The sequence below is a fragment of the Ammodytes marinus genome (assembly GCF_949987685.1).
Source record: "Ammodytes marinus genome assembly, chromosome: 15".
NCBI lineage: Eukaryota > Metazoa > Chordata > Actinopteri > Uranoscopiformes > Ammodytidae > Ammodytes > Ammodytes marinus.
Window position 1 is genome coordinate 26370873 of NC_137219.1, and position 15291 is coordinate 26386163.

Sequence of the window (15291 nt, forward strand, 5' to 3'; positions counted from 1 at the left end):
TGGTCGCCAACCGTTCTGTCACACCCACAAATGCACTTTTTTTCCTTGTGACTTGAATTCTACAGCAAAAAGTCACCCGACAATCTCGTAACTGAGTGAAAATGTGAATATATTTCAGTTGAGGAGACATTACCCTTTTTTTTTTGTTTTGAGCATTGGGAACCTTAAGTCAACAAGAACTATACAGCAGGTAGAGGAATGGTAAGTTGTAGATGGATATGATTCTCTGCACACACCCACACATAAGACACACACACATACACACATCAGACACACACACACACACACACACAACAAAGAAAGTGAAAAGGGAACACTGCTTGACGGCTGCTGAGGTGCGAGGCAGAAACACGCCCCGGCATATGTTCACGCTGCAGACAGACAAACACCTTCCCACACCTCCACGTTCTTTAATGGACAGCGTTCAAAGATAGTTGAAAAACACAAAGTTTCACAATTTTCCACAACTTCACTTCCAGGTTTGACTTCTTTCAATATGAAAAAACACTTTCCTGTTCAAAAATCACTCCAGAGACAACCATGTCTGAAGGCAGAGTCGGCACATCTGGAGAACGCTTGTTGTCGAAATCACTTTTTGTCAAAATGCGTGAATATCTCCTCATGATTTTAAGTGGTGTTTTTAGATTGTCCAGGCTTAAAGTCACTAGAGTTCACACCTGTGTACTGTATGTCTTTGGTCTCAGGCCTCTGGTCCTTTATATACAACACGCAGTTTGAGAATACACAATGTTAACACACTGATGAAAGATTCAGGGGTATGAGGGGGTGTGGCTTATCACATGTGGAGGTAGTGCTTCGTTAGGTTGGTGATGGGGCTTCTCCCCTTATTACATCATAAAAGGAGAGATCTGACTAGGGTTTTGAACACAGGTTTTGTGTAGAAAAAAAGAGAGTTGTTTTTTCTCATCATTTGTGAGTCTCTTGTGACAACGGGGACCCATATTAATGTTAGAAAAAATTAAGTAAATTTTGCATATTAATTGACCTATATCGGGCCATATTTAAATTACTGCCAACTGGAAGCATGTAGAGCATGCTACTGGAAATATTCCATATCAACTATTTCTTATACATCCAAACTTGTTGGACTCTGAAACCAGCCTTACATGAACCTTGTATTGAGTGTGAACACTTTGGATCCCCAACCTGCCCGCACCACCCCACGGTCCCCACCCAACCAAAACACTGACAATTGTCCCAAACACAGGAAACATCCAGCGGCCAAGGGGGGGAAACCGTTATTGAGTTATTGGCACGTGGGCCCCGGGGCTGGCTGGCTGGCATCTGTATCAGGGAAGAGTGCTGGTTATAGGGCCACTGCTGAGAGGCTTTCGGGGGCCGACAACAGCAAACAGATGGGTGAAAAATGCTTGCCGTGTTGGCCAGTGGATAACACCTCCATAAGAAATGAAGAAGGTTAGGCCACCTGGGTAAAAATTGTGCACCTGAGAAGATGGTAGTGTTGTGTTTAAGTGCTCTCCCCCTCCCCCACACCCAACCGTGCTCCATTTGCTATCATTATGTTCTACTGCCCCCTACTGCGGGGCCACTGCTGTGGGCGCCCCCAAGGTCAGTGTCTGGGATGGGTGGGTGGAGATGGGGGGGTGTGTAGAGAGGGAAGAGCAAGGCAGGGGGGCTCTTTACTCCTGAAGAGGCTGGAACAATCAATGGGCCAGCCAACCAGCCACCAAGGGGCCCCCCCGAGGGCCCTCACTACACTGGTATTAGTGGAGATGTCTTCCTCCGTGGGGAGAAGTGGAGCCTGTAGGGAGTTAATGAGTGAGGTGTGGGGGGGTCCATGAGCTCCAGGACAAGAGTGGATGGAGAAGGAGGAAATGGACAGCTTGTCAGCGTCTTCTCATGTGTGAAATGTTCCACCGGTGCACTATTTTCTTTGTGATAGAAATATAAAACTGAATCAAAACAAGTTTCTCAACAATCAGGGAAATATCAGTCATGCTTCAGACAGTGAGAAGTGTGGCGTTATAGTAACAGGACAGAGATGGACGGATAAACAATGGATTGCTCTTATTTGAAGATGCAGGCTGATGCACTGGTGGCTCATGTCTGCTCTATAGCACCACTGGGTTGAGAGGTGGGGGAGTATTGAGGTTGGGGTTTTTTCACTGTTAAAAAGGTGTTGAATCCTCAAATATCGTACATTCAACTAAAGTAAGCTAGGCTTGGTCCAGGTTGGGAAAATAAAATCACAAATCTTTGTTTATGGACATTTTGAAACTAAGACATTAAACATGTTTCTTACTTCAAGACATATCTACTGTGTGGATATATCTTATATTTACGAATGATGAATTTATTATTATCTTTATATTTATATAATAATATAATAAGAATATAATATTATATATATATAATAGGTAGCAAACAAAATGTTACGTAAAGTGACTGGAAAGTCATCATTTCTAAGTCAAATTAATACATGTCCCCTGTAGCCTGGAAATCCAGACCCTATCTAGAACGATAGAGGGTCTGGCCACGATCAGTAGACCTTTCCAACTTAAGGAAACGCGTCCATTTCAAATGCCACTGCACGCAATTGGATAGCATTACGCCCAATCAGAGCAATGAACGAGGTGACATATTAAGCCCCGTTCGTTTAGCAAACAGCGGGTTAACTGTTAAATTACACTTTTGCCGTGGTCGGTCGGCAAAACAGAACATTCCTCTTACTTGCTATTGAAAGATTTGAGTGCCGTCTTCCAAATCGCTAAGTGTCAAGGCCAAAGCCGTCTCAAACTCTAACAACATACCCACAGCCATCTCGGTTTACTATCCCTGCACTTTATTAGTAAAAATAAAAGTGTTAATATCAGTGTCTATCGGGCAACTTTTGGCCAACCTGAAACACTCAAATTAAAAAACTATAAAAGAGGGACAATTTAATTTCCTCTTTATTATAATGGTTCAGGCTTCAACCACATCAAATACAATCAACTTTAACATTTAACAAAATGTAACAGATATAAAAAAAAAAAATCATTTATTTTAAAGAAGCAGATAAAGACAGGATGAATAAGGGAATGTAGACACAGGTGAATGATTAAGTGCTGGCTTTCTTGGGTCTGCCTCTGGGTTTCTTGGCAGGCGGCGGGGATGATTTCTCCACCGGTGCACTTTTGGAGCTCCCCTGTTTGGCGGTGCTCGGTGCCTTCTTTGGTTTGGGAGTCTTTTTGGGACTTTTCTTCACGCCGTTGACATCTGCAAGGTGGAAGATTCATCATGTTTAATGAGGGTCATGAAGCCTTAAAGAAAACTACCTTCTGAATATACAATGATGTGACTCCCACAGTGTGAACCAGCCATGACAAAGTTCCTGCTATGTAGACATTGTACAATGGGTATTTATATGCAAAAGGAGACAAATGTATGAACATACATATAAATCTGTCCTGTTTGTTTTCCTGGATTTATTTGATGCACTAGTTGAACTGAATGTGCCTTGTTTAGGATTACATCTTCTTGTACTGTTAGCCTAGCCTGGAAATCCAGGCCCATTTCTAGATAGAGGGTCTGGCCACGATCAATAGATCTTTCCAACTCAAGGGGCGGCACCTACGCGTGCATTTCAAATACCACTGCACGCAATTGGATAGCACTACAACCAATCAGAGCAATGAACAAGGTGACGTATTAAGCCCCGTTGGTTTAGCGAACAGCAGGTTAACTGTTAAATTAAACTTTTGGCGTGGTACGATTTGATTGGTAGCTCAGGATTTCTTGACATATTAAATGAGCTTCAATGGAGAGTGTCCAGACCAACAGGCGCAGCAAATTGAATTTGCCAGCTGGTCTGGATTTCCAGGCTACAGAAAAAAAATTAAAAGTAAAATGGACAAAGTTCCCACAGAGTTATGTGATCAGAGATAAGAATAGAAAAGGCAACCTTTCTTCTTGGTGGCTGCCTTCTTCCTGACAGGACTTCCATCCACCTCGCTCTCCTCTGGCTCCTCGGCTGCTTTCTTTCTCTTGGTGGGTTTCTGGAAGGAGAAGATGAGGACAGAAAGGGATTGAATCAACTGAAGAGACCCGGCTTAGAGTCACCTTAGTCACTGCCCCTGTTGTTCACAATACATTGAAGTCTTTCTCCAACTTCTAAAGAGACTGACACAACCACCTCACATTTTGTTTCCCCAATTTTCTACTCCTGGAGCTGAGCAAACTTAGCCTGCATGTTAGCGTGTGTGTGTGCGAGGGTGTCAGTGACCTTGGCTGGAGCTGGAGCGTCTCCGTTGACAGCAGCAGTGAAGTCCAGCTTGCCCTGGTCTTTAGCCTGGATGGCCTTCAGCCCGTCCTGCAGGATGCAGCGCAGCTTGTCGTACGCGGGTTTGTCCTGGTATCCCAGAGACTTCACCTCCTCCATGAACCTCTGGATCTCCTCTGGAACACAGCACAACAGTCCCCCACGGTTAGGACTAAACACACGGAGAAGCAGCTTGTACTTTCTATGCACCGCAAATATGGAACTAACTGCCAGAGAACAGTCAGTGCGGTTACATGGGACAACTAGATTGGATTAAGACCGAACTTGCCACTCGAACGGGCCGCGTCACTTCTCTGAGTATACATGGCCTTTCAAATATTTGATAAATGGCCGGAGCATAGCTGACTCCGCTACGCTTGGTGGCGCAGTGGCCATTTCAACAAGTGGTCATAGAGCCACGTCCGGTTCCTTTCCGGCAACAACACTTTTATTTATTACGTCGTCTCCTTCCACTTCCTTGTGAAATCCCCAATAGGGATTCTCCGAGCAAGAGCAGAACGAGAACTCCGATGTGCGATCCTGTTTACATGCAGGTAGAATGCTGCCTATGAACAAGTTATCCAGGCGTTCTTATCCGACTTTGATTTTACAAGCCCTGTTGAGGTCTTATCTGCATGTAAACGCACTGTGTGTGTGTGTGTGTGTGTGTGTGTGTGTGTGTGTGTGTGTCTTTTTTTTTTTTACCTGGCTTGTCTTGAGAGGAGAAACACTTGCTCATGAATTCAGATATGTTTTCTTGACTCCTGGAAGGGGAGAAACAAGGAGCATGATGTTAGTGACACTTCAGTATGGAAGGCAGCTTCTGATTGGTTCTTGTCGACGTCTATCTAGCCTAGATATACCAGCCATATCTAACAAGCTTATTTGTCGATCCACGTTGACATCATCGACTATATGAACCAATCAGGGGCTGCCTTCCACTAACAGACAGAAAGTGGGGAGGGTCCGGTCTGACTGGAGGCTAGATTGATGACTACATGAACCAATCAGGGGCTTTTGTCTTGCCAAAATCTGACCTTTCTGTGTTCATTAAATGATCAATATTTCTGCAGTGAAGCAAATTCATTTTAGTATATTAAACATCATTTGGGAGGGTTTTAGCTTTCATATGAGCCATTTTTTTTAAAACCAATGGATTAATTAAAAGTCAGGTTATAAGCTGTTGTTTCTACAAAATTGATAAGTGACAAGACTTTAGTCCGGGACTGTACATGAACCAATCAGGGGCTGTCTTCCACTAACAGACACTATGCACTGACTGATATGTCCCACCTTATTTTGGAGTCTTTGACATAGAGTGGGTCCTGCAGCTTGTCCTCCCAGGGCAGACGTCCACACAGCCACTGCACCATGCAGTACACCAGGATCTCCAGGTCACTGCGCCTACAGGCAGCTGGAGACACACACACACTTTAAGAACAAGCCCTCCACTTACTCCAACTAGAAAACATTCTCAGAACTAATCCATTAAAGGACTAGTTCCTCATGTATGACTCTTTTTGTAAGTGAAGTGTGAAGCTGGAGTCATGGAATGGGTAGCCTAGCTTAGCATAAAGACTGGAAGCAGTGGTAAACAGCTAGCCTGGCAGTTCAAACATTATACAATAGATAATGAATAAAAACATACTTAAAAGCAAAAGAAAACACGATGTACTACTTATATCAAGATTTAAAGACAGTTGGAAGGCAGTTTAAAGATGATGCAAATCTGATGACACACCTGCTGAACTGCCAATGAGCCCTTCACACTTTGCCTTCACCTAAAGCAATCTTGTACAGAGTTTGCAAAGCTATCCAAAGTGAATAATATGTGAATAACACTGTGTTATGAACCATTTCTTTATTTTGCATCATTGAATAAAATCCCTGGTTTTCAAAGCAGGATTTAGGATGATTAATGTACTGTTGTTGGATTTGGTACATACATACTCCTTTGTGGGCGTCGATGCTGGTGAACTCAATGGTGCCGTCGTGACATCTCTTGGGGTCTTCCTTGTACTCTTTCTGGACGCCCTCCGGTGCGTACCTGTATGCCAGCCCATAATCTACTAAGTACACCTACACAGTCACACACACAGACACACATTGATTTAGTTTATGCAGGGATTCAATTTTAGAAATGAAAAGACCAAAAAGCATTAAGTTATTCCACCTACATGAGCATTATTCTCATTGTTTAATTAGTGTGTATTGTTTTCATTTACTATAGTTGGTTAATGGCTTCAATAAAGAAACATACACTAATAAAAACAAAGCTACATCTCCAGGGAACACACAACAAAAAAAATATTTCCTAATATTAAAATCCCGAGGGGGCCATTTTTAAATTGTCATTTATAAATAGCTCTTTAATAAACACCACCAATGATACATTATTAATCTTCAAATTAAATATTTGCCCCTGCCTTGTTTGCCAGAAACAAAGGCTCCTTTGCCGCTGCCATCTAATCTCCCTCTTTGGAGAACACACACACACACACACACACACACACACACACACACACACACACACACACACACACACCTCTCTTCAGGCCTTAATTGAATCTAATGAAGCAGCACGAGTGTGTTATGATCAAAAAACACAATCATCTCCCTGCTTTTAAGGAGACCTGCTGGGGTCAGGGTGGCACCTTCCGTACTTTAAAGGTGCATTATGCAGAGGGGGGATTTGTTGAGGCAGCAGTTAGTTTACAGAACCTACTAACTCTATATTTTAATTCTTCACCTTTAACCAGAAGCCTGCTGCTGTAAACAACAACAGTCAAACAGTACGTTTTCATAGCGTTTCTAATGTCAAACAGTGTTCCAGGGATCCAGGAAAGTTTGTTTATTCAGTTAGGAGAATATGCCTTAGAAAATGTTTCACTTCTCTGACATACACCATGCACCTTTAAGAAATGCAGCGTTGAAAATGTAATGATTGGGAAAAAAGAAACATTGCCCGTTCATCTCCCCAAAGAAAATGTGTTAGGTTTCAGTCATTTGATGCTTTGCTCTGACCTGGTGTGGATCACTGTGGCTCAACATGAGGTTGGAGGCCTTGACGTCAGCGTGAACATACTCATGCTCATGGATGTATTCCAGAATATCCAGCTGAACATGGGACAAAAAAACAGAAATAGCAGATCAGACATTAATGCACACCCTCAGTGCAGTCATCATAATGAACATACTGCAACCTTTTTGTCTGTGTTGGACTATGCTGATGTTTTATATATGAATGCATCTTCAAAATGCCTGCAGTCTTTGGACACGGTCTACCATGGAGCACTGAGATTTGTTACTCATTTTAAAACCCTCACGCACCACTGCTCTTTGTATGCTCGAGTTGGATGGTTTGCCCTGTCCACCCGCAGACTCCATCATTGTCATATCCTTATTTATAAAACCATCCTCGGTGTTCTTCCTACATACCTGCAGAAGTATGTCATTCAGAAAAGCACAGGAAAGTATCAGCTACGCTCTGAGGACTTGTTTTTACTGACTGTGCCTAGAGTCCGTACTGAACTGGGGAAAAGGACATTTAGTCATGCTGCTCCTTTTTCATGCAACCAGCTCCAAAATGCGCTAAAACTGAAGGAGCTGGTTTCTCTAAACATGTTTAAGTCCTTACTTGATGATGTTGAAGCTGGCTCTTCTGTCTGTACATGCTTTGTTTGATGATGTTTTGACTGTGACTCTATTTTTATATTCTCTCTGTTGTTTTTAAATGATTGTCTGTAACTGTGGAACTGTACTGCTGCCTGTCTTGGCCAGGACTCTCTTGTAAAAGAGATTTTTAATCTCAATGACACTTCTCCTGGTAAAAAAAAAAATTATAAAAAATAAATAAATAAAATAAAATAAAATAAAATAAAATAAAATACTAAGAGCATGTGTGGACAGGAACTGTGATCAGATCTCAGCCAAGTGTGAATGTCGCCTGTACAGCTCAGACACATTCTGGTGATGATGCACTGATCAATAATCATTTTTGCATTTTGATTTAATTTTTTAACCATTTATCATCCTGTTTTTAAATATATCTTGGATGCAAGTTCAATATTTTCTCATGTCTTATTTTTCTGCCGGGGTAAAGCACGTTGAATGACCTTGCGTCTGAATTGTGCCTTGCCTAAAGAAAGATTCCTACAACAAATTTGTTCAAATGTATTCAAACGCATTACGGGTCATTCTAAATTCTTTCAAAGTTGAAAAATAAAAATGTAAAATGTGACAACCCTAGTATATATTGAAGAGCACACTTTGTAAAGGTGAAACTATCAGTGCTCTCTGTTAAGACAAACTAGAATGAATAAATGATTTTGTTGTTACTAAGCAGTGCATAGATACCCATAGTCATGATGCCCTAACCTTGGTCATGCATGGGTCCAATCCATTTATCCGTCAGGCTAATAGCACTAATGCTAGTGCTCTCTGTCAACAACACATTCCCTCACAATGACAGGACATTCCTGCAATTCCATTCACAACGTTGTTAGCACTTAAAGGTGGAGTCAGCGATTCAGGAGAATGTTTGTTGACAAAATCACTTTGTCAAATCAGTGAATTCACTATGTGCTGCGTGTCCGTACTGTGAGTGCGCTAAAAATAAATCTGAATGTTAATACACACCTTAGGCTCTGTAAACTGGTTTTAATCAAAGGGAATCTAAAAAAAAAAGGGGGGTGGGGCCACCATAGCATTTAAATATGCCTGTTTACAGAGCCTAGGCTGTGTATATTTACAGCAGATTAAGCAGAGCACTCATGAAGCAGATCGTGAGGAGATATTCACTGATTTAAAGTAAAAGTGATTTTGTCGACAAACGTTCTCCAGAATTGCTGACTCCACCTTTAATCCCAGAAAATCAGAAGCGTTAGATGATGAAGGAACCCACCAGACGAAGGCCCAGCTGCAGCACCAGTTTCCTGGGGAACCTCTTCCCACATTCCTCAAACTTCTTCTGCAGGTCTGTGCCCAGTCTGTCGATCACCATGAAGCGATACCTGCCAGGGACCAAACAATACTTCACTAAAAACACAGCTGATTTTAAAAGGTGAAGTAAGCGGTTTATTTATGTTAATATAAGGGTAAAACCGCTCTTTATTCATACAGTGATCACTTACATAATGTGCGCGTTTCATAAAGCCGATCTCTCAGTCAGCTGCTTTGCATGTAATCGGCAAATAAACGTATTGGAGTATCCCGAAATGTTTATCCAATCAGAAGAGAGAACGCTACAAACCCGTCACTCGTCTCACTCATATATAGCATATACACTCCATGGTCTCACTGCCGGTGCACGCCAGAGCAACAGATGGGTGAATGCGTATGCGCCTACAATGGCGGAGCAGGTAAAAATCCTTCCCAATGTTTGTTTTGATGGTTTTTATCATGTTTTATCACACTTATGGATCTGAGATGATGCTAGATAACTTGCTGCTTGAAGACCGCAGTGCATTAATGTGGTGACGTGGGGACGAGGGAGGGTACTGCTAACTGGAGTAACTGACAGGAAGTTAGCTAAAAGAACCATTCCGCTTACAGCTCCTTTAAGCCTAATTTAAACCGGGGGATGGAAAAACAAAAACCTTGATAAGATGTTGCTTAACACTAGCATTTCTCGTGTGATAAAAAGTCAAAGTTTAACCGTCATCTGTGTTTTGGACCTCTTGTTTTATAATCTTTTAGAACACTAATGGCTGGTCAGTAATGAAACTGACATAATATCGCCAATATATTAATAAAAACGGATGGTCAAAGCAGCGTCCAAATGAGCTAAAATCCTGAAAATAATAAATAGTAACATGGCACACTTATTTTTAGGTAAGCTCTAATTGATTATTCATTCATTTCTTCACACGTTGACCTGTTTTGAGGCGGACTTGCTCGAAAATATTTAACTTTTCTGTGCGGGTAGAATTGAGCCAGTGTACGGGGGTTCTAGGTATAAATGCCATTTTTTTTTTATCCTGATTAATTGTGAATTTATTTAAACATAATGAGAGCATCACAACACAACTTTAGGAAAGGTCAAAGAGTGGGGGGCTTCAATATTTTATGAAAGTATAGTTATGGGCAATTGGGAAAAACCCCACGAGTAAAATGAACCCCGTGGCGGTTTTAGTGTAAGGTCTTTTGTGAACTCTATAAAAAACAGAAAATACTTCTTGGTGGTTGTGTACAAAGTGTTGACTTACTTCTTCCCTCCTTTCTCATGCAGACCTGAGCCCCAGTACCGGGGGACTCCCAGGGTTTTCACCTTGTGAGACTTCATCCAGCTATCGACTGCAGCACAAGAGCAAAACATGTCACCGTATACAGTAATATCACCTGGACTTTTTACTGGACAAAACGTCCCCTCAAATTATAAAATGCACAGTATCAAAAAGACAACATATCGTTAGCCTCATAGCATAATTGCCTAAATCATATTTACTCTACTCTACTCTAACTCTACTCTATTCTACATCTACATTATAACCCTTAAAATATGACTTAGGTAATTTTGCTATTAGGCTAACGAAAAGTAGATGTAGAGTAGAGTAGATGTAGAATAGAGTAGATGTAGAATAGAGTAGATGTAGAGTAAAAGTAGAGTAAATATGATTTTGGCAATTATGCTATGAGGCTAACGATATGAAAAGCAGTTTGGTTACAATGACTTCCTGTGGAGACACACTGCTAAGTTAACTGGTGCTTGGTGTAAGTGGGTGACTAACTGGCTGTGATGTTCAAAGTAATAAGAGAATCCCATTGGGAGGACGGCTGGGGCAGCGCGGCGGCCTCAAGCTAATCTGCTGCTGGGACAAATATTTACCAACAACGTGAGCTTTCCAGCATGAATAAAACATGAGTTCCTTTTGGTTCCTTAGTAATATAACAGTTAATTGTCAGGGGAAGAGTGACATTTGGATTGTTATTATATAAAATGCAAAGCTGTGGCCCGGGGGCCAACGGCGCTGCCACCAAAAGCTCTCCCCCTCCCCGGCTACAAGATTGTCTTTTTTAATTAAGAAAAGTTGTCTCTTTATTTGTTTTGCCCTGGTGGAGACAAACTATGCGGTGTATGATCACACGGCTAACTTTGGCTTGGTGACACACTTTTAGGTGTGTGTGTGTGTGTGTGTGTGTGTGTGTGTGTGAGTGTGAGTGTGAGTGTGTGTGTGCGTGCGTCTTACTCAGATCAGGCTTAGCAGCTCTCATGTAGAACTTGAGCTCAGAGAACAGTGGTCCGTTCTCACTGGGCTCCTGTGGACAGAATAATAACAACAGTTATGTCTGGGTTTAACTTTACAGGTGTTTTACATCAAAAATACACCACATAAACCATGGCTGTGCTGCTACAGGCGCATGGATAAAACCATGGAATAGCATTTGCAGAAGTCCAGTTTGGGTTTGAAGGTTCATCAGACACAATGTTTGATCAGGATTTGAAATTGATAAGAGTCCAGTGAATGAGTTGAAATAGAACAAAGGGAAGAGGTTAATTTACAGTCTAGAACTGGATTTTGATCAGCTATATTTCACCTGATACCTACCCAATCAACTGTTCCCAGATCAGCCTGTCTACTTTCAACATTCTGAATAGCTATAAAGCCACTAAAGGAACGGGTAGAGCCAACCATGGAAGACACACTGTAATAAATGGCTGATGGGTTAACCAGACATTGCCCAAAGGCACTGGGGCAGTCCACAGATACTGACAGATTATATAGTTACAAAAACACATTAAGGAGTGTGTCTGTGTAACACTACTTTCACTTGATTTAATATCATTGAGGTCGGGAAAGTACAGAAATCATAAATGCTTCCAGCCTTAAACATCTTCTGAATCAATCCTGTTAGGGAGTGACTGGCCATGACTCATACCAATCATACTAGCATTGGGCAGTATTATCATACTGCTGCAAACATACAAAGCTGGTTTGGTAACTTCTTAAGAACCAAAATAGAGGATTGTAAACAGAGGGAAAGTGGGAACACTAAAGGGGAGAAGGCTGAGCTCATATGTAGGAGGTCTAATGTGAAGATCGTTAGCCTACTAATAGTCTACTCTATACTACATATACTTTTCGTTAGCCTAATAGCATAATTGCCTAAGTCATATTTTAAGGGTTATAGAGTAGGAGAAAGTAGATGTAGAGTATAGTAGATGTAGAATAGAGTAGATGTAGAGTACATATTATTTAGGCAATTATGCTATGAGGCTAACAAGATATAGCTGTTGAGGAATGTGCATGTGATTTTAAAGGTTTTTGAGTCTTACCACTTTGATGACGTAGCGAGCTTCCGCACCCACAGCTTTTTTAGAATCCTCCTCGGCTGGAAAACAAAAAAAATATAGCAATCATTTCACCACAGTAGTTTGTATTACGACGTAACTAAGCAGATGGTGGAATTGCAGAATGTAAAGGAGACAGATAATGACTTTATTTATCCCCAAGGGGACATTGTATTGTTTCAGTCAGTAGCAAATAATAATAAAATATCAAAAGTCAAAAATGATGTGCTTAAACCTGCAGTGTGTGGAATTTTGGGTTTTATTTCCTAGCAGATTTTGTAGAAAGTAATTATAATATCCATAAGTACATTTAATTTAGTGCATAATAGCTGAAATTTTTTTTTTATTATTATTTTTTTCCTTAGAAAGGGTCTCATATATGTCCATATTTCTGCATATCTTGGACAGAGGCCTAGTGCCGCCATCTTGAAAGTGTCATAGTTGGAATGTCATCAGGTGCATTGTTTAAAATTTAGAATAGCTCTTGTCCTTGAAGGCCACTGTAGCTTCTGTTATTATTCGAAAGGGTCTGGGTTACCCAGGGAGTGTTGCATTCTAGAACTGTCTTGATGATGTCATATTACACACTGCACCTTTAAAAGTGCAGTGTGTAATATGACATCATCAAGAAAGTTCTACAAAGTTCTAGAATGCAACGCTCCCTGGGTAACCCCAACCCTTTAGAATAATAACAGAAGCTACAGTGGCCTTCAAGGACAAGAACAATTCTACATTTTAAACAATGCACCTGATGACATTCCAACTATGACACTTTCAAGATGGCGGCACTAGGCCTTGGTCCAAAATAAGCAGAAAAATTGACATATATGAGACCCTTTCTAAGGGAAAAAATAATAATTAAAAAAAAAAAAAATCAGCTATTATGCACTAAATTACATGTACTTATGGATATTATAATTACTTTCTACAAAATCTGCTAGGAAATAAAACCCCAAATTCTACACACTGCAGGTTTAAGTCCCTTTCTACTGATGTTATTGATTGCATCTTACGGTAGAAACATTACATTACAACAACTTTAAACCCGTTCAGAACCCAGTTATGATCAAGATGCAGAAAATGATATTTTATTGGTGGTTTTCTACTCATGTTGTACTCATAAATAATAAGCAATAAAATAAATGACACTCAATGTTTCTGTCAATTAGAATGGATATCACCCAATAGGAAACATTTTAAATAAATTGTCTTTAGAGAATAGAGGCCATGAGTTTATTAAACATATCAATGGATAACTAATATCAATAAATGGAGTGACGCTTTAACCACATTCCATACATTGTTTAGTACAATTTTAACCAAAAATATGAAAAATATATTATTATTCTATTAATTTTTCTATATTCAGTTTTTTAATATCACAGGCAGCAGGTAAACTTGTCGAAGTTGTTTTAGTTCCACATTATGTCACTTTGGTCTTTTAGCAAAGCATGTTTGACATTTGAACTGTGTCATCACCCTTCCATCCATCTCTTCCCTACCCAGATAGAGGAGACCGAAGCCGCCCTGGCCGATGGGAGCGCCCAGCTTCCAAGCTTTCTTGCCCGTGTCAAAGAGCACCTCTCCGGGGGGGAACTCCTCCGCCAACTTTCTCTTCGCTGGAGCTCTGCCCTTCGCCGCCGCCTTGGCTTTAGGTGGCATCTGTAACGCACAACGGTCACTCCTGGCGTTAGTCCACATATTACGGCAGCCCGACGCATCTTGGATGAACGTTTTCAAGGTGAAATTCCACAGAGCAAAGTGTAGAGCTGCAGACAAACGAGCTCTGGCGTGACGCATGTTGACGCTAATAAAAACTATCACGCACTTTATTTAGCTTTAAGTCTCAAGTTCCGCATTAGTAAAACGGCGTATCAGAGGCTCTGGCGACCACTAAGCATCGCGTTAGCTTACACAAACAGCCAGACTTAACAGCCTCCTGCCTTTAAACAAAAAAACATCCATAGGGCAGAGCAGGGGTTGAACTGGGTACCACTACTCTGTTTCTAACTGTTGGTTAGCTGTCATGCTAACCGCGCTGCCTCGTTAGCATCCATATCCGGCTTTTAGCTGTATCATGACGACGTTAAATAACAAAACGCTCCTGGATATATTGGATTTCGCAAGTTAAAGCCGCCACTTACACGTTTTATTAGGTGATAGGATGAATACACACCTCGACTTTGCAGTTTATTGTTGCTTGAGTTGTCTGAAGACCAAACTTCCCGCAAAACTACCGGTCAGGAAGTGACGTCACCAGCCTTTGCTATTCTATTGGTCGAACACGCTGTTTTGATTTACATGACAAAAGTTCTGTATGCGTGTGTGAGTGAACTCTTCAAAGCATGGAGTCATAGGAGGGAAATTGAGTTGTTCGAATGTAGGCTATTCACCTATTTTCTATTTATAGAAGTAGGGAGGTTTTTTTGTTGCAAAATCCACGGGTGGTTAATTAAATGTAATACCTGTATTTGAGTATCATATGGTAACAGTTTGGTATCTATATGCAAAACAAAGAGGTTGAATTTGTGTGTAATAATATTTTTATTAAATATTAGGCTCTCTCAGAACCCATCTCCCTCCAGATCCTCAAAAACTCACCGTGTACATTATTAGTTCCAGACACTTGCTATAAGTTTTTTTTAAACTTATAAAATCCCTCAACTAGTAGGGGAGAAATACAAAAGCATAAGAAAACAGCATTAGTAGCTCTGTCTAA

General features: G+C 41.0%; 1 protein-coding gene across 2 annotated transcripts; it reads right to left on the reverse strand.

Moving 5' to 3' along the window:
* Positions 1-2915: 2915 nt before the first annotated feature.
* Positions 2916-14827, reverse strand: vrk1 (VRK serine/threonine kinase 1). Of its 2 annotated transcripts, none has more exons than XM_080041828.1 (13): positions 14749-14827; positions 14075-14234; positions 12558-12613; positions 11470-11539; positions 10489-10576; positions 9186-9294; positions 7307-7399; positions 6229-6361; positions 5576-5696; positions 4988-5046; positions 4247-4419; positions 3926-4019; positions 2916-3240 (listed from the first exon to the last, which is right to left on the reverse strand). In XM_080041828.1, the coding sequence occupies exons 2-13, from the start codon at positions 14232-14234 to the stop codon at positions 3083-3085; spliced, it is 1314 nt and encodes a 437-aa protein (XP_079897954.1). In that variant the 5' UTR covers positions 14749-14827; the 3' UTR covers positions 2916-3082. The 2 variants fall into 2 exon arrangements, with proteins under 2 accessions (XP_079897954.1, XP_079897955.1); XM_080041829.1 differs by having other exon boundaries at positions 14717-14781.
* Between the last annotated feature and the right edge of the window lie 464 nt (positions 14828-15291).